Source organism: Eumetopias jubatus, unplaced genomic scaffold (genome assembly GCF_037043125.1).
Source record: "Eumetopias jubatus isolate StellerSeaLion01/CBP00866 unplaced genomic scaffold, mEumJub1_p1.0 scaffold_2, whole genome shotgun sequence".
Taxonomy (NCBI): Eukaryota; Metazoa; Chordata; class Mammalia; order Carnivora; family Otariidae; genus Eumetopias; species Eumetopias jubatus.
Genome location: NW_028274808.1, coordinates 131004340 through 131023065, shown reverse-complemented (window position 1 = coordinate 131023065; position 18726 = coordinate 131004340). Strand labels below are relative to the sequence as shown.

At 41.9% G+C, this 18726-nt stretch overlaps 3 protein-coding genes across 3 annotated transcripts in view; 1 reads left to right on the top strand and 2 right to left on the bottom strand.

Moving 5' to 3' along the window:
* HERC5 (HECT and RLD domain containing E3 ubiquitin protein ligase 5) overlaps positions 1-3805 on the top strand; it is a 41555-nt gene extending 37750 nt beyond the window's left edge. The window contains exons 20-23 of the mRNA XM_028117745.2: positions 506-576; positions 2082-2265; positions 2352-2454; positions 3531-3805. Coding sequence (XP_027973546.1) covers positions 506-576; positions 2082-2265; positions 2352-2454; positions 3531-3736 — 564 coding nt within the window. The 3' untranslated portion in view covers positions 3737-3805. The remainder of the gene's footprint in view (positions 1-505; positions 577-2081; positions 2266-2351; positions 2455-3530) is intronic.
* Positions 3806-11128: 7323 nt separating this feature from the next.
* On the bottom strand, positions 11129-11908 carry PIGY (phosphatidylinositol glycan anchor biosynthesis class Y). Its single transcript, XM_088021111.1, has one exon. It carries the CDS (start codon positions 11906-11908, stop codon positions 11693-11695), a length of 216 nt encoding a protein of 71 aa, XP_087877237.1. The 3' UTR covers positions 11129-11692.
* Positions 11909-12003: 95 nt separating this feature from the next.
* On the bottom strand, positions 12004-14112 carry PYURF (PIGY upstream open reading frame). Its single transcript, XM_028117824.2, has 2 exons — positions 13814-14112; positions 12004-12146 (listed from the first exon to the last, which is right to left on the bottom strand). Exons 1-2 carry the CDS (start codon positions 14014-14016, stop codon positions 12005-12007), a joined length of 345 nt encoding a protein of 114 aa, XP_027973625.2. The 5' UTR covers positions 14017-14112; the 3' UTR covers position 12004.
* Between the last annotated feature and the right edge of the window lie 4614 nt (positions 14113-18726).

The window sequence follows — 18726 nt, the reverse complement described above, 5'->3', positions numbered from 1 at the left end:
GAAGAGATGGCAAGCCTCAGCATACAAGCTTCTTTTTAAGCTTTTACTTCTGGCAAATCCCATTGGCCAGAGTGCCTCACAGGGCCACAGCCAGATTCAAAAGCTGACGAACTGGATTCCTCCTCTGGATGGGGGGCGGGGCGGTAGGGGCCCAGGAGCTATTGTAGAGTCATACTGCGAAGGGGCTTGAGTACCAGGCTGGGAAGAATTTGTGAGCATTTTGCAAATCTACCGTACTAGGTCTTTACTGTATAAAGTGACTACTGAAATGTGACAATTTGCCAATTTTTTTCAGTATGATAAATAATTCAAGTTTTATAAAAATTGATTTTTCATTTTTCATAAGATGGTAACTTTTTATATATACACATTCCTTGTTTTTATGACTAAAATGTTTACTTTATAAAATCTTGAGAAGAAAAGCTATGCTTCAAAGTGTTTTTGTTAATAATAGATTGTTTCGGATTATTTTGGAGATACTCTCTGAGTTTATTTGTGGTTACAGGTGCATTGGGACAAAAATGATATAGACTTAATTCCTAATGGAAGTTGCATCATTGTTGACCAGACTAACAAGTAGGTACAGAGAACTGAACTATTTGTTTTGTTTATACACTGTTTATTTCACTGGGCTCTAAAAATGTCTTACAGTTCTTACCAATTAATCATTTTTTAATAAGGCAGAGAGTTGGTGTATATTGTGTGTATGTGTATGTCTCCTAGAGCTTTTATTCTGGTAGGGAAGGAAATAGCTTTCGCAGACAGGCTTTCCCTTCTCCTCTGGTCTAGGTTTATACCACAAAGGTAGTATAAAGGTTTTATTTATTTGACAGAGAGAGACACAGCGAGAGCAGGAACCCAAGCAGGGGGAGTGGGAGAGGGAGAAGCAGGCTTCCCGCTGAGCAGGGAGCCCGATGCGGGGCTCGATTCCAGGACCCTGGGATCATGACCCGAGCCGAAGGCAGACGCTTAACGACTGAGCCACCCAGGCGCCCTTAATCTTTTATTTTTAAAAAAGAACTTTGTATTGGGCGCCTCGGTGGCTCAGTCGTTGAGCGTCTGCCTTCGGCTCGGGTCATGATCCCAGGGTCCTGGAATCGAGCCCCGCATCGGGCTCCCTGCTCAGCGGGAAGCCTGCTTCTCCCTCTCCCACTCCCCCTGCTTGGGTTCCTGCTCTCGCTGTGTCTCTCTCTGTCAAATAAATAAATAAAATCTTTAACAAAAAAAAAAAAGAACTTTGTATTGAGATCTGACATACAGAAAGGTACACAAATAAGTATGCAGATCAAGAAATAGAACATTTCCAGCTCTAGTATATTTTACGAATACTCCAATTTATCTATAGTATTACTGATAGACATAATGAGGTTCTCTGCCTCTTAACAACTACTTTTAGCCTGGTCGCTTTCACTGAATCGGCAAATGGCCCAAAGGGAAAAACTGCAAGTAAAATGCCAGGCTCACTTCACAGGGCTTCCCTTCTTTCTTAGTAGTTCAGTGGCCTCTTGAGTCATACCCAGATTTGGGAGCCTGGAGTTAGATGTGTTTTTATATATTATCTGTCTTTTTCTAGTTCTTCGCGCTGGGAGTATTTGGGGAAAGCTACCCCATCATGGCTAGAAGTAGAAATCCCTTATGTATTTGTGCTTAACCACACATACTAATATTAATTACTGTCATACATTCTGACAGCATGGAAGACCATAAAATAAAGTAGGAAATTTCCCCCATCTCCCAAGCCTGTTCCCCAGAGCACTACCAGCAGGTCAGGTTTTACTCTTCCAAACTTTCTAGTGTTCTAATCTGTTTCCTTTCTTTTAACTCTGTGGCCTTGAGGAGTTACATACCTTCACCAAGAAATTTGTTTTTTTACTAAAATGTCCTAAGAATCTGCCCTGAGAGTTATGAAGATTAAATTAGGTAATATATGAAAAATAGCCATATGCACATGGGAAGTACTGAATTGTTAGGTATTCTAGTTCTCATTTTAGTTTTGGCCTTCTGCCCACCTTCCCTGCCCCCCTGCCAAGTTTCCTTCCGGGTACTGCAGTAAGCTGAAATCATTTTTTGTTTCCTTAAAGGAGAGACTATATTTCTAAGTGTGTCAATTATATCTTCAACATCTCTGTGAAGGCACTTTATGAAGAATTCCAAAGAGGATTTTACAAAGTGTGTGACAAGGATATTATTGAATTTTTCCATCCAGAAGAACTAAAGGATGTGATTATTGGAAATACAGATTATGACTGGGAGACATTTGAGAAGGTATATCGTAAAGGCCTAGAAGTTTGAATTTGAATTTCTTTTCTATTTCCTGAATACTTTTTTTTTTTGTATTTTTTTTTCTCTAGAATGCACATTATGGAGCAGGATATGATAATTCACATCCCACCATAGTGATGTTTTGGAAGGCCTTACACAAATTGACTTTGGAGGAAAAGAAAAAGTTCCTTGGTAGGTATTCTATCAGGAGTAGATCTATAATCTTAGGTCTTTTTTATGGGATAAGAAAACCTTGTTATAGGCACCATTTGCCACAGATCTAGTGTAAGAGCCACTCCGAGTCCGTTTGGATGTTCTCTGTGCCAGGCTGTGCGGACATAAAAAATAAATGTTAATATAGGTCTTCTTTCCTGTGATTTCAGCCCTGCCTGTTGCTTTCACATGTCCCCTCCATTCTCCATCCAGCTGAGATAGTCAACCTGCTTTCTGTATTTGTGACTCAGTTAGGTGTTCAGGCACTGTGTGATTAGCCGTATTTTACAGTGTCATTGTCTCCAACCCTTTTCACCGCTCTTCCACATTTTGATCTCGATTTCATGCTTACTCAGTTGTTTGCCTGCAATTTTGCTTAATGTCTTTCTCATTTTCTTGCAAAATTTCCATACTTATTTTTGAGAAACACTTACCTTCTTGTTCTTTGTTGTGGATAACACATACGTTGGAAGATACTCGGACTTCTCCAGAAGCCCAGCCTGACTTTCCGATTTTTGCTTTACAGGAAATCATTTCAGCCAAACAGTTCCATTATCTCTACATTCCTGAGCTCACCTTGTGCCCTCCCACCTCCAGGCTTTCTCTGAAGCTCCTTGTCCTGCCTCGAGTCCTCACCCACCTCCTTGCTGTCCTCACCCACCTCCTTGCTGCCGCTCCACACCTTCCTCTTCTTAAAGGGCCAGCTTAGTCCTGAGCTCTCAGTAGTCTCCCCGGTCATCCCAGCCTCGATTCTCTCTCCCTGCTCTGAACCACACACAGCGTTTTCACTCAGGAAGCACTTAATTCCGTGGTGCCTTATCTGCCTGTCTCACACCCTTTTGCTTTTCCCTTGCTATTTGTCTTTTTCTGCACAAGAATTACAGTATTTCCAACCGTATACTGTAAGTAGCTTGAGGGAAATGTGTTGCCGATGCAGTCTAATGTGGGACTCTGCATGTGGGCTCTCAGTAAGTGTTTTTGAATAAATACTTTTTTTCCCTCTGTAAGTCTTGGTCTCTGGGAAGCAGATCACTCAATTTTATTCTTCTTTTTAGTGTTTCTTACAGGAACTGACAGAATTCAAGTAAAAGGTTTAAAGAACATGAAAATAACATTTTGCTGTCCTGAAAATGTGAATGAAAAAGATCCCATAAGAGCACAGACATGTGTCAGTGTTCTCTACCTTCCCAAATATTCTACAATGGAAAGGGTAGAAGAAGCACTTCAAGTAGCCATCAACAACAGCAGAGGATTTGGCTGACCCGGCCTCACATTCTTTACCCCTTTTCAGAAATATTTTCAGAAATAAAATTAAGAACTCAAAAGTTAATGTAAAAGTCCTGCTGACTCTTAATTGTGTTTACCTGCTCTTTCAGAATGGTATTTTTTGCATGTGAGATGTATTGATAACGGTCTAGATTGGGCTGTTAAAACAAGGTGACCCCAAAACACAGTGCATTAAAGAAGACCGCATTTTATTTTTCTCTCATAAACGTCTTGGCTGAAGTGGTGCTTCTCCTGCTCTAAGAAAAGTCGTAAGTGACTTTCTTTTGAAAATGTCAATGGAAACCGCCCATTTCTGTCTTAAATCGTCTGTGGGGCATTTGAAACCGTCGACTACTTTCTCCTCAAGACGGTTGTGAACTGGTAGACTGTGGCTTTCTTTTTCTTGGCTTCTTTCCCATTTCCTTTGCTTGTGTTTCTTATACTCGCCTGACCTCCAGTGCTAGTGTAGTCCTCTGTTCTCAGTCTGCACGCATTCCATCAGTTCCATAGCTCTGGCTCTGTCTTGGTGTGATCCTGCCCAGATCTCTCTCTCTCTGACCGACAGGAGCTGGTAGATTCCAGCCCCAGCCATTCTTCTGTCTAGTCTGTGTCTCCCTGCATGTGCCTTGGCTCCTTAATCTCAGCATGTCTAAGAAGAAGATGATTGTTTTTCCTGTATTCCACAGCTTAGAGTGGTACCCCCGGGATTTCCAGGCACAAGCCTACAGTCCTGTTCCCTTCCTCCTCTTTACTCCACACATTCAATAAATCAGGTCCTGACAATTCTAGTTCTTATATCTAGATCAACACCACCCCGCAGAACTTTCTGTGAGGCTGGAAACCACCCCCCACCCCCCCGTATCTGCACTGTTCAATAAGGTAGACTTCTGCTATAGATAAGGTTTGGTCTTTGAAGAGAGAGAAATTTAATTGGCAGTGGAAAAACAAGTCTGGAGCTGTGCTGCCCAATATGTGGTGATTGAGTTAAATAGGGGTGGCTGGGTTGCTCAGTGGGTTAAGCGTCTGACTTCAGCTCAGGTCATAATCTCAGGGCCCTGGGATGGAGCCCCAAGTTGGGCACCCCACTCAGCATGGAGTCTGCTTCTCCCTCTGCCCCTCCCCCCTACGTGTGCTCCTCTCAAAATCTCTTTAAAATAATTAAAATTCAGTTCTCATGGTGATAAACAACATAATTAAAAAAAAAAATTCAGTTCTCAGTCACTACCCAAATTTCAAGTATCTATGTGTGATTGGTGACTACTGTGTAAGTGCAAATATGAGCGCTTGCCACTGATAGGTCCCAAACCTACAAACCCTTTACGTGTGCTTTTTCTTGGAAGAAGAGCCACAGTGTGATAAAGCTGCACAAATCAAAATGATTTGAAAATCAGGCAGTAAAGTCGTATTTCATTAACATTGTTATCAGACCTCCCAGATCCTTCCAGGCATGCCCCCTGTGCAGTCCCAGCCTGCTCTCCCACCAGGGCCCTGCATACATAGTGTATTTCACTCTACTCATCTGTAACTGTCTCAATCTCCTGAACAGGCCACAGTCTCTCCGGTGTTTTTATTCATGCATTTTCTTCTGCCTGGGTTTGAACCTTCTCACCCCACCCCTATCCCCCCACTCCTCCTCACCTCTCGTTTCAATTCTGCCTCCAACTCTGGGTTCTTCCTCTTGCTTCTCAAGATTCACTTAATCTACTATGGCTGCCTAGTAGGTGCCGTGCTAATGTTTGTGGAATATGGCTTCTTAGCTCAGCATTTCACAAATGCAATCTTCCTGGGTACAATCCTCATTCCGGTTCCTTCCAAGGGCTTAGTTGTGGTTCCTCATACGAGTTAGCCAAAAGTGCCACCTAGTGGCCAATGCAGAAGATAGCAATCACCTCCAAATCAAGCATTTCAGTAAGGGAAAAAACTTGGAAAAGGAGACCTTTCTTCCCACAACTATGCTCAGTAGTGAGAATCTTACTGTGGCTCTTGAGGGTGCTAGGTAATTTCATATTTTCTACTTCCCTTAAAACAACCACCAAGTCTGGAAGTGGGTATCATCATTTTCATTTTACAGATCCGGAGTCAAGTTCAGAGAGGCTTCCTTAGTCCACTCTTCAGGATTGGAAGAAAAGAGGGAGAGAGGTCATGGCAGGTCTTTTTTTGTTCCCTCAGAGTGAGAAACTCACTTTGAAAGCTGAGGGAAGGCTCTTATTCACAAGAGGGGTAAAGGCGATCCTTGTCAGTGATGCAGATGACACTAAGGAAGATAATCTTTTTTTAAAGATTTATTTATTTATTTGAAAGAGAGAAAGAGAGCACATGAGAGGGGGAGGGTCGGAGGGAGAAGCAGACTTCCCGCTGAGCAGGGAGCCCCATGCGGGACTCGATCCCTGGACTCCAGGATCATGACCTGAGCCGAAGGCAGTCGCTTAACCAACTGAGCCACCCAGGCGTCCCTGCTACTGTATTTTTTAATTGAAATATAATTGACTTAGCAGATCTGTTCTTAAGAGTGCTAGTGAGGGGTGCGAGTGGATGGCTTGGTCAGTTAAGCATCCGACTCTTGATTTTGCCTCAGATCATGATCTCAGGATCCTGGAATTGAGCCCCATGTTGGGCTTCCGAGCTCAGTGGGGAGTCTGCTTGAGGATTTCTCTGTCTCTCCCTCTGCCCCTTCTCCTGCTTGTACATGTGTGCACATGCTCTCTCTCACTCTCTCTCAAATCTTTAAAAAAAAATGCTAGTGAAATACAGAAACATTACATCTAGGTAGTTCTATTCCTTTTTGTGCTATTGTCATGCATATTATGTCTACGTGTTACAAACTCAGCAATGCTTGGTTATAATTATTACTTTATATAATTTAATGCCTCTTCTAGGAACAGAGAAGAGAACAAGGATGTATTTGTAGTATTAGTTATATTCACCTTGTTTACCTTTTCTGGTTCTTTTCATTTGTTCCTGTGAATTCAAGTTACCATCTTGTGTCATTTCTTTACTCCAGTTCAGCTTTGCTCCCATCTACTTCCTTTGTGCTACTAGTGGCAAATATGATAGAGACCCCAAAATACAATTTATACACACTGTTTTCTACAAATTGCTCTGCAGATCAGTTAAGTAGAGCAGAAATATGCATTTACACTTTTTTTTTTTAAGATTTTATTTATTTGAGAGAGAGAATGAGAGAAAGCACGAGAGGGAAGAGGGTCAGAGGGAGAAGCAGACTCCCTGCTGAGCAGGGAGCCCGATGCGGGACTTGATCCTGGGACTCCAGGATCATGACCTGAGCCGAAGGCAGTCGCTTAACCAACTGAGCCACCCAGGCGCCCTACACTGTCTTTTATAGTTACATAATTACCTTTACTCTGCTGGTGGCCTGCACCTCCTGGGAAGATGCCATAACCCGGTCTTGGCACCCTCCCGGAGTGGATCGCTCTGAGCTGAGAGGAGGAAGAAAGATGTGGATTCGAACGCCACAGACTTCAATATGCAGCACTTACTGAGTTTTAGATTTTCTTTTATGTTTCCTCCTTTGGCTGTATGCCCTTGGGATAATTTCCAGAGACTTCGAATGGTCGTTTTGTTCACCAGTTAGTGTTGTTTGACAAAGGGCTTTCACGTGTCAAGTTTAGCTTGTCCTCATAATTTTGTGAAAGAAGCAGGGGAAGGAATTCTAACCCTAGAGATGCAGCTCAGAGACAAGTAACTTGCCTAAAGTTACAAAGCTTGTCCGAACCATGCTTTCAGTCTTTCAGGAAGTACGTGCCTGATCTGTGCTAAGCATCAAATTAAAAATGTTGAACAGTTTACTGTCTAGACAGGAGACAGAAAACAGGCAATTACAGTAAAAGTTCAAGTGCTAAAATAGAGATAAAATATATGGTGCTTTAGGAAACAAGAAGAAAGGCTTGAGCAGGAATTTGAATCCAAGCATTTTGATTCCTAATTCTGCTTTTTTTTTAAAGATTTTTATTTATTTGAGAGCGAGAGAATGAGAGAGAGCACATGAGAGGGGGGAGGGTCAGAGGGAGAAGCAGACTCCCTGCCGAGCAGGGAGCCTGATGCGGGACTCGATTCAGGGACTCCAGGATCATGACCTGAGCCGAAGGCAGTCGCCTAACCAACTGAGCCACCCAGGCGCCCGAAAGGATGAGTTTTCTTAAAGAGGCACTGTATAGTGGTTAAGAAGGCAGACTGGAAGCCACGGTGGCTGACAGTTTCGGCTTCGGTTCGGTTATTGCTGTTGCCCTGGGTAAAATCACTTCAATCTCTGTGCTTCAGTTTCCCCATCTGTAAAATGGTGCCAGTATTGCCCACCTGACCTCTTAGGTTATAAAATATTACATGTAATATGCTTAGAACTGGAGCTAGTACCGTTTGCACTATATAAATGATTGTCAAATAAATTCTTCAGCGAAAGGATGGTGTTAATGCTGAACTCCCCCAGGGTATGCTTAACAGTTTCCTCAAAAATGATAAAACGCTTAGCTTGCAAAAGTTGAAATTGACTTTTTATTTATTTTTTAAAAAGATTTTATTTATTTATTTGACAGAGAGAGACACAGCGAGAGAGGGAACACAAGCAGGGGGGAGTGGGAGAGGGAGAAGCAGGCCTCCCGCAGAGCAGGGAGCCTGATGCGGGGCTTGATCCCAGGACTCTGGGATCATGACCTGAGCCGAAGGCAGACGCTTAACGACTGAGCCACCCAGGTGCCCGAAATTGACTTTTTTAGAATATAGTGCTTGTTTTATCAGCAAAATCGTTTCATTTACATTGACCACACTGAGACTGAGGGTAAACTAAAAAGAACAAGGGGCACCTGGCTGGCTCAGTTGGTGGAGCATGTGACTCCTTATCTCAAGGTTGTGAGTTTGAGGCCCATGTTGTGTGTATAGATTACTTAAAAAACTAAAATCTTTAGGAGCTGCCTGGGTGGCTCAGTTGGTTAAGCATCCCACTCTTGGTTTTGGCTTGGGTCATGATCTCGGGGTGGTGAGATGGATCCCCATCCCTGCATCCGACTCTGTACTCAGCAGGTAGTCTGCTTGAGATTCTCTCCCTTTGCCCCTCCCCCTGCTCACCCTCTGTCTCTAAAATAATTTTTTTTTTTTTTTAAGGAGCAATAACTCCCTTTCAGGAAATGATAGGAACTTCTGTAATCTTCCAGGTTATTTGTATATTGCCATGTGGTGATTTTTTTTATTTGAGTATAGTTGGCACACAATGTTACGTTGGTTTCAGGTGTACACAGTGATGGACATTTTACATTGTGCTAAGCTCACCACAAATGTAGCAACCATCTGTCACTATATAATGCTATTATGATACCATTGACTATATTCCCTGTGCTGTACCTTTTATTCCTGTGACTTATTCCGTAACTGGAAGCCTATACCTCCCACTCCCCTTCACCTTTTTGCCCACTCCCCCTACCTCTCCCCTCTGGCAACCCTCCCCTCTGGTTTGTTCTCTGTATTTGCCCCCCCACCTTGGTTTGTTCTCTGTATTTGCATCTATTTCTGCTTTTTGGTTTTTAGATTCCACATGTAAGTGAAATCATATGGTATTTGTCTTTGACATATTTCACATTAATACCCTCAAGGTCCACCCATGTCACAAATGGCAAGATCTCATTCTTTTTTACATATGAGTAATATTCCTTTGTATATGTGATGCGGGACAGGCTGAGGACCCAAGAAAGAGGGCCTCAGGCCCCTCACCAAGAGGGTTTTTGGCTTTGTGCAAAGAAGAATTCAAGAGCAAGCCATCTAGAGAAAGGGACAAAGATTTAAGTATACAAGAAAGGAACAACTTCATAGACAAAGTAGCGCTTTTCCAGGAGAGGAAGAGGATCCTTCTTTGCCTCTAAGGGTTTTATAAATTATTTTAGGATTTATTTGAGAAAGAGAGCAGGGGGAGGGGCAGAGGGAAAGGGAGAGGGAGAAAAGAATCCTCGACCAGACTCCCCACTGAGTGAGCCCAAGGCAGGGCTCGATAGCAGGACCCTGAGATCATGACCTGAGCTAAAATCAGAGTCGGCCACTCAACCGACTGAGCCACCCAGGCGCCCCTATAAATTTTTTTTTAAATTAGCTAACCATATAGGGAGGGGCTTACACTTTACCTTCAGGTTTCTCATTCACATCAGGCAATTGTTTTTCCATTGTTTTAGGATTGTGGGATTACCCACAGGGAACAGTTTTAAGATCTTAAATGTCCAGCCTATGTGGCTTTTACTGCTGTTGAGAGTGGGGTCTTACAATCTTCTAGGATTTGGATCTTGTGACTCTTTATGACCTGCTGACTTTTGGGGTAAGGGTCGGCCTAAAACCAAAATGGCTTTACTTTGATCAACTTGTCTCCCAAGCCCTCTTCCCTCCAGCCTCATGTAAATGCCACATCTTCATCTATTCATCCATTGAATTTAGACTGCTTCCATATCTTGGTATTGTAAATAACGCTGCAATAAGCATAGGAGTGCATATATTTTTTAAAATTAGTGTTTGTTTTCTTTGGGTAAACACCCAGCACTGGAATTACTGGATCATATAGTATTTCTATTTTTGTTTTGAGGAACCTACTGTCTCACAGTGGCTGCACCAATCTACCTTCCCACCAACAGTGCACAAGGGTTCCTTTTTCTACACATCCTTGCCAACACTTATTTCTTGTCTATTTTAGCCATTCTGAAAGGTGTAAAGTGGTATCTCGTTGTGGTTTTGATTTTCATTCCCTTGATGTTAAGTGATGTTGAGCATCTTATCATGTCTGTTGGCTACCTGTAGGTCTTCCTTGGAACAATGTTCAAGTCCTGTTTTTTTGGTGTTGAGTACCACAGAGTGATTTTATTTATTTTTTCTAAGATTTTATTCATTTGACAGAGAGAGACATAGCAAGAGGGAACACAAGCAGGGGGAGTGGGAGAGGGAGAAGCAGGCGTCCCACAGAGCAGGGAGCCTCATGTGGGGCTCGATCCCAGGACCCCGGGATCATGACCTGAGCCAAAGGCAGACGTTTAACGACTGAGCCACCCAGGTGCCCCCACAAAGTGATTTTAAAAACATGATTTGTACTACAGAATACACTGAACCTTAAAAAAAAAAAAAAAAAAGAATACACTGAAGCAATGCAGTACTAAACAGGTCTCCTAAGTCAGGAAAATAAACTGAAATGTGATTCAAAACATAGCTCTAAGCTCAACAGGACACAAAAGCTTTTTACAAGTCTTCCAACCCTACCTCTATCCCCAAAGATACATATTTTCCTGGGGTAGTATTCTATGTGGGGTATTAAGTGCCTATCTAAACATTGCCTACAGTTTAAAGTTTAGAATATTTTTACATTTCCCCTCGTTTGGAACCACACTTTTGTAACCACACAAAAAAACACTTTGTTTTTAATGGAAAAGTGTCATCTTGTTTTATTACTAATGTAAGCATTTGATGACAAACGAAGATAATTTTTACAAACTCAGAATGTTTGCAAGTACATGAAATTTCCCTTTTATTATAGTTTTATAGCACACTAGCTCAAATACGTTTCTCTACAACTACTCCAACATAACAACTCCTTTGGAATGAATTATTTTAGTCATCCGTAACATGTAACTCTGCCAAATACTTTAAAATAAACATATAAAAATTTTAATTACTAATTTTTAGATGAATAGGGTAAGAAAGTCATCAGGTGATGGTTGGGACTGTTACTATCCAACAAGAAACTGCTTAAGTGTTTCTTCTGATACAGTAGTTATTAATTAGAATTTTCAAAAAACAAGGGCAGAACAAAAAATACCAAAGAAACTTCTGCAGCTTAGGCCTCCCATAGTCCTAAACCCCTGAGAGAAGCAAGGCAAAGCACCTTTCCTGCAATTTAAGTGGGTTTCCTGTATTTCCATGTAGTTGAGCTTTCAGAGATAGACATGACATATATGTCCTCTTGGCTCTGGTTGTATTAATTATGCCTGAAGAGTTTAATACCCATCCAAGTCCAAAGGTGGAAGAACACATAAACTGGTATGGTAATGGGCAGGAGCAGACTATAAAAGCACAGGCTGGCTGTGTTAGTGCAGCCCTGTGGGAAGTTTTCTTCCACGGAGGCTGAGTAGAACAGTCCTGCTAAAGAGACCAACGGAATAAGGACAGTCAACGTTGGAAGAGACAGAAACATTCTTCTCCCCCACTTATTACCTGCCACTCTGACTTTTAAAAAGGTAAGTGGTATTAAGAAAGTTTAGTTGTGTGTGTTGCTGTTTTTAATTATGATCTAGTGCCGCTCCATTTCTTCTTGCTTCTTATTTTGATGTGTCATCCTAGCTGCCTGCGGTATCATATTAGGGATCCCATCAATAATTGGATAGGCTATTCCCAACTCTTCATTAATCAATTCATTTGTCGATGCTTCATATCTGAGAGGAGAAAAGGAAAACAAAATGAATTGTGAAAACAAAATGCTTGGAAGAGCTTGGTGTTCAATAAACACCCCCATTTATCCAATTCTTGACAGTGTTAACTCCAAAAAAAGCAGAATTAAACTGCTTCTAATTCTAAAAGCAGTATTACCCAATTGAAACATTTCTTTTAGAAAATGAATCTCTAATTCCCATTTTAGTCAGTTTCTCTCATATTTTCTTTTTCACTTTATTCTCAAGCTATACCTTAATATGAGTTTTTAAAATCCAGTCAGAAAAAAATCTCCCCTTTTCATCCAAATATTCCTTCGTTACTCTGGGCAACCTCAAGACCATCCCAGTTAATTTACTACTGAAACAGCCACTAGAGAAAAATTCAACTTCCCCACTTTAGAATGCATGCTTAATAGAGCAACAGAGCTGAACCATTAGAAGGAAACCACTAAAAAAATCAAGATATACAAAATAAAAGAGGAAGATGAGATAGCAGAAATGAGGAAACTTTAGAAAACAGGTCTGCAGTGAGCTACACAATTAACTAAAAGGTAGATCAAATGGTCATTTCAAGGTGTAAGAAAACAGTGAGTGTATTCATTACGGAAAATAATCTAGTTAAGAGAAATGCAAAAATATTGAAAATAAAAAATGACTAGCAATGTACACCCAAAAATAACCACTGATAACATTTTGGTGTTTAGTATACTCAATCTGCAATACTAGTGTTGTCAACGTTCAGTTTTAGTAGCCTGGAGCTGTAGAGCCTTTTTTAAAAAAAAAATTAAATTCAACTAACATGTAATGTATTACTAGTTTCAGAGGTAGAGTTCAGTGATGCGTCAGTTGCATATAACACCCAGTGCTCATCACATCACGTGCCCTCGTTAACTAAGCCCATCACCCAGTTACCCCATCCCCCCACTCACGTCCCCTCCAGCAACCCTCAGTTTGTTTCCTATGATTAAGAGTCCCTTATGGTTTCTCTTCCTCTCTGATTTCCTCTTGTTTTATCTTCCCCTCCCAGAGCTGTTTTTCCCGACTCTTGGTTCAAGGAAGCCTTTACAAAACCCAGCTAGTCCAGAACTAAGAGCCAAAAGGGGCAGCACACATAGCGTAAACGTTTAAGATCGTCAGGCATCAGCTGTACAGGTTCACAAGAATAGTTATTTTTCATCATCTTGGCCTAAAAATCTGAATGCCTTGGACCAGTCCCGACTCCCAACAGTTCATAAACCTGGCGGTACATTGGCACCACTGAGGGTCCTTTTAAGAAAACACCTTGCTCTAGTCCCGCCCCCAGACCGGCTGACTGGGTCCGCCTGGGGTGGTGCCCGGGAATCGGCATTCAAAAAAGAAAAAAAGTTCCCCGGCGATACAATTGCGCAGCCAGTGGCGAACCTGTAAACGCTCCGACCCATCCCTGCGGATGGGCGGCTTGATTTGGGAGGCCCGGGGCTCGGCTCCCCTCCGGTCGCCTCCCGCCCTTCCCGCCGCAGTCGGAGGTGCGTCGTAGTGGGCCGGGGCCGGAGCCAGAAAATGGCAGCGGAAAATACCCGGATTGACCTGAAGGGCTCCCCAGCGGCTGTGAACGCCCGCGCGGTCCACCGCCCCCCCCGCCCCCCGCCACGGGAGGGGGCGAACGCAAAGTCGGAGACGGCGAATCGCACCTGAGCGGCTTCTTGGAGAGGGGGCACACCAGGAACTCGAGCAGCGCCGGGTCGAAGGCGCGGGGCGGGTCTCCGGGCCTCTCGCTCTTGTCCGCGGACCGCTGTGACCCCGACGCGTGAAGGCACCTACGGGCGACCGTGAACGGCGGCACGCGTGGACCCCGCAGCGCTGAGGCGAGCCAGCCGCACGCTCCGCTCAGCATGGTCCAGCAGGCCGCAACCGAGCCGCTTCAGCCGAGCGCCGCGCAGTCAGCCCCACAGCCTGCCAGCCCCAGCCCGCGGTGCTGCGGAAACGCCGTCCCCGGGCCGGCAGGAGCTAGCGCTTTGGTTCCGAGGGCGCTCCTGACCCGACCGCTTTTCCCGCTGCACGCTCGGTAGTTACCGGCGCGGCCTGCCGCCAGAGGGCTCTAGCGACTGTGCCACTGCGTTTACAAATTACAAACAAAACCAGTGCTTAAATTGGGGTATTTTGAGTTTTCACCAGGGTTTATGGCAGGGGTGCCAGGAAGCCAGTGGCCGGACTTCAAAGTCACAGTGTTTGAAACTTGCACCGACGTGGTTATCTCCAAAAGGAGGTTTCAACCACATTGTCATATTGGGTATGTTAAAAGCATTGGTTTGTCTTATGTAAGTCTTTACCATAGATAGCTCCTATAACCTTGTCTCCCCCCCCCTTTTCTTATTAAATTAGAACTTTAGAACCTGAAAAGAATACCACAGGCCTCTTAAGCTCCACGACGTCCAGATTCTTACACTGTGGTGAATTCAGCTGCATAATAAAGCACAACCAGTTTATAGAGGATCTTGCAGACAGCAAGGTCTCTAAGTAACTGTGTAATCAGGCAGATGTCCATTAGTTGAGTGGGAAATCCATTTAATGGATTTTTCGCCTCAAGTTTGCCTCTGGCGCTCTAAGGAAGTGATCTTTGTTACGGTGTGGTAGATTTGGGCTCCGGGGCCTGGCAGCTTGGTTTCTGGTGCAGGGCTGACGAGCTGTGTGACTCCAGAAATGACTTCCTAAGTTTCTTTACCTGTAAAGTAAGATAATGCACTTACCTCCTGAAATCTCCTCCTTGTGGGGATTAAAATGGGGTCATGCATGCAAAGAACATTTAGAAAAGTGGGACAAATTAATGCTCAGTTAATGTTCTCTGTTGTTATTTTTATTTCCTCTGTACAGTATGCTAGAAGATTCTTTGTTAGTCATCAATTTTTTTCCCTTTGTTTTGCTGATTATGGACTTGAACCTTTTTTGTTTCACTGGACTTTATCATTTTACACTTTGAGCTCTTGGGAGATAGGGGTGGGAGTGAGGGACACAAAGATACAGATACAAGATTATATTTGCAGATTTCTCTTCCACTCAGCCATGTGAAAATGGAGAAATTTTTATAGTTTATTTTTAAAAATACGCTACATTATTTGATGCTTTTTGTTCACTAATGCTCAGAAGACTTCAGCATCAGGCAGTTTTCAGGGATGTAGCCTCAAGAGGGACTACTGTAGAGTTCCTATGTTTGCTTTCGCCTTATTTCCTACGAAGGCAGTAGCAGGAAGTAATTTTTCAGTTGTAGTTAGCTGATACTTTGGGCCCTACAGAAGGAGTGGATTATAAGAAATACATTTTAACTATGTTTCCGCGAGCTATGGGGAAGCAGAGCTTGACTTCTGCCAGCACTGTGTGGACCCAGGCCAGGTGGGACAGGCCTAGGGTCTTAGCCCTTGTGGGATGGAGGCAGACAACTATGCTTGAGACCAGTTTCATTAGCCTTAGTTTGGCTAGCCTGGCTGACTGATCCCTATCACCTGGGTTTTCTAACCAGTTATAAATAAATTAGTTTCAGTTTGCTGCCACCTAGAAGTTTCAAAGCAGGTCAGTTTACTTTCATTTATGTTAGTATTTGGGGGAAATGGAGAGTAACAGCCAAGCATTAAAAACGTCCTCTAATTTATAAAACCAAAAATCAACAACCAATAGTTAGGAACGTCTGAGTGTGTGATACATTAGGCCAAACCATGTAAATATTAAGTTATAAAATGTCCCTAAGTAGCCCTTTGTAATTAAGGAATATAACTCATTTCTGCATGTGGTATACTAAGCTGAATGTAGATGACAATACAGAATTGTAAAGTTATTAGTCCTTTTTTGCTATTGGCATGACTATCATCTTTCCCATCACAGAGCCCCGTGCACATTATAATAATGTGATGGGGCTTTGGGCTCAGGTACTGTATAGCTATGTGACCTTGGGGAAGTTACTTAAATTCTCTGCCCCAATCTTGTCATCTGTAAGATAGTATAGTAATAGTACCTACCTTACTAGAGTTGTTGAGAGAATTAAATAAAATAATACAGGTGAAGCAGTTAGCACAGGGGCTGGCACAGATTGCATATTGAAAAATGCTACCAGCCGCAAAATGACTTATTGTGGTGAAGTTGGTGAAAATTCTGGTTAAGAAGTGAACACAGTGTACCACTGGGCACCTTAATTTTAACTGACATGGAATTTTTATGGTTTCCTACGTGGATAATACTGACACACAACTCTTGGGTTATCGTACACATTAAGTGAGTTAGAAATCTCTGGGCAGATTAGAGACTAGAATATATATTTTAATGAAGTCCCATAAATACCAAATTTGGGGCATTGAAATTTGGGAATCTCTGATTCAGAGAAAGAAGTTAAAATCAATTTTCCACTAGATGGCATCATCCAGTATTTGAATTAATATTTATTCCTGCTTGTACTTTTCTTTCTGATTACAAAGATTTGCTTTTATTTTGCCAGTGGTTGCCTTTATTTGATGACATTTATTTTAGGAAAAAAAATCATAAAAATTTTATTAATAAATTACAATTATAATGAATTCACTGAAATAAAGGGTCTAATAGGTAAATGGACAAAAAATATGAAATTTATAAAGGAGAAAATGCATTTGATTAATAAATACACACAATATCAATAGTAAAGTAATGCAAGTTTCAAACATCAAAGAAGTTTCCATTTTTCATCTATTAAAATAGCAAATATTTTAAAAAACATAATTTTAAAAAAAGATTTTATTTATTTGAGAGAGAGAGCACAAGCAGGGGGTAGCGGCAGAGGGAGAGGGAGAAGTAGACTCCCTGCTGGATCCCAGAACCCTGAGATATGACCCGAACGGAAGGCAGACACTTAACCAACTGAGCCACTCGGGTGCCCCAAAACGTAATTCTTTTTTTTTTTTTAAGATTTTATGTATTTGACACATAGAGACACAGTGAGAGAGGGAACACAAGCAGGGGAAGTGGGAGAGGGAGAAGCAGGCTCTCCGCTGAGCAGGAAGCCCAATGCGGGGCTTGATCCCAGGACCCTGGGATCATGACCTGAGCCAAAGGCAGACGCTTAATGACTGAGCCACCCAGGCGTCCCCCAAAACATAATTCTTAATATTGATCATTTATTAATTTATCGAAGGTCCACTACGTGGCAGGTACTGTCTGAATTAGCTGGGGTTCTCCAGAGAAACAAAATTAATCATATATATATATATATATATATGTATGTATTTATTATGAGGAATCAGCTCCTATGGTTATGGAGGCTGAGAAGTCCCACAATTTACCATCCCGTTGGTGTTCTATGGGATGGGACAAATGTGTAATGACATGTATCCACCATTATAGTATCATACAGAATAGTTTCACTGCCCTAGAAATCCCCTGCACTTTACTTGCTCGTCCCTTCCTCTCCCTTAACCCTTGGAACCACAGAAATTTTTACCATTGCCATAGTTCTGCCTTTTCCTGAATGTCATATACTTGGAATCATACAGTATGTAGTAGCCTTTTCAGATTGGTTTCTTAGCAATATGCATTTAAGGTTTCTCTGTGTCTTTTTATGATTTGATAGTTCGTTTCTTTTTATTGTTGAATAATATTTTATTTTCTGGATATACCGTAGTTTATTTATCTATTTACCTATTGAATGACATCTTGGTTGCTTCCAAGTTTTGGCAACTATGAAAAAAGCTGCTATAAACATTCATATGCAGGTTTTTATGTGGACATAGGTTTTTAACTCATTTGGGTAAATACCAAGGAATGTGATTGCAGATCGTATGGTAAGAGTGTATTTAGTTTTGTAAGAAACTGCCAAACTGTCTTCCAAAGTGTACCATTTTGTGTTTCCAGCAGCAATGGATAATTCCTGTTGTTCTACATCCTTGCCAACATTTGGTGTTGTCTGCCTTTTGGATTCTCACCATTCTAGTAGGTGTGCTGTAATTATCTCCTTATTTTAACTTGCAAGTCCCTGATGGTGTATGAAGTTGAGCATCTTTTCATATGTTTATTTGCTATCTGCATATTATCTTTGGTGAAGTGTCTATTCAAATCTTTTGCACATTAAAATTGGATTGTTCATTTTCTTACTGTTGAGTTGTTTTTTTTTCTTTACTGTTGAGTTTTAAGAGTTCTTTGAACATTTTGAATAACTGTCCTTTATCAGATATGTCTTTTGAAATATTTTTCCCAGTCTGTGGCTTGTCTTTTCATTCTCTTTATATGTGTTTATTATACCAGAGTAAATCAAAGTTCAGGATGCTGAGACAGATATAAATCAGAAATATTTTTTCACCGAGTATCTTTTATTTTCACTCAAGATAATCTTAAGTAACCAACATCTATTTCCTCCATGCATTCTTTAACCTTCTGATTGCAGGGTTTCTCTCCTTTGCTGCTAAACTCTTTCAAAGGTGGGAGTACAGATTTTTGACCCCAGGTAACCCTAATTTATGAGAGGCAAACAAAAAAGAGGTGCACCCATGGTCAAGCATTGTGGTCCTTGTTGAGCCACTATTTCTCTCCCAGGAGTGACTGCAAGATAATTTACAGTGATAACATTCATTTACAGCTTGACCTTTCTCATTTG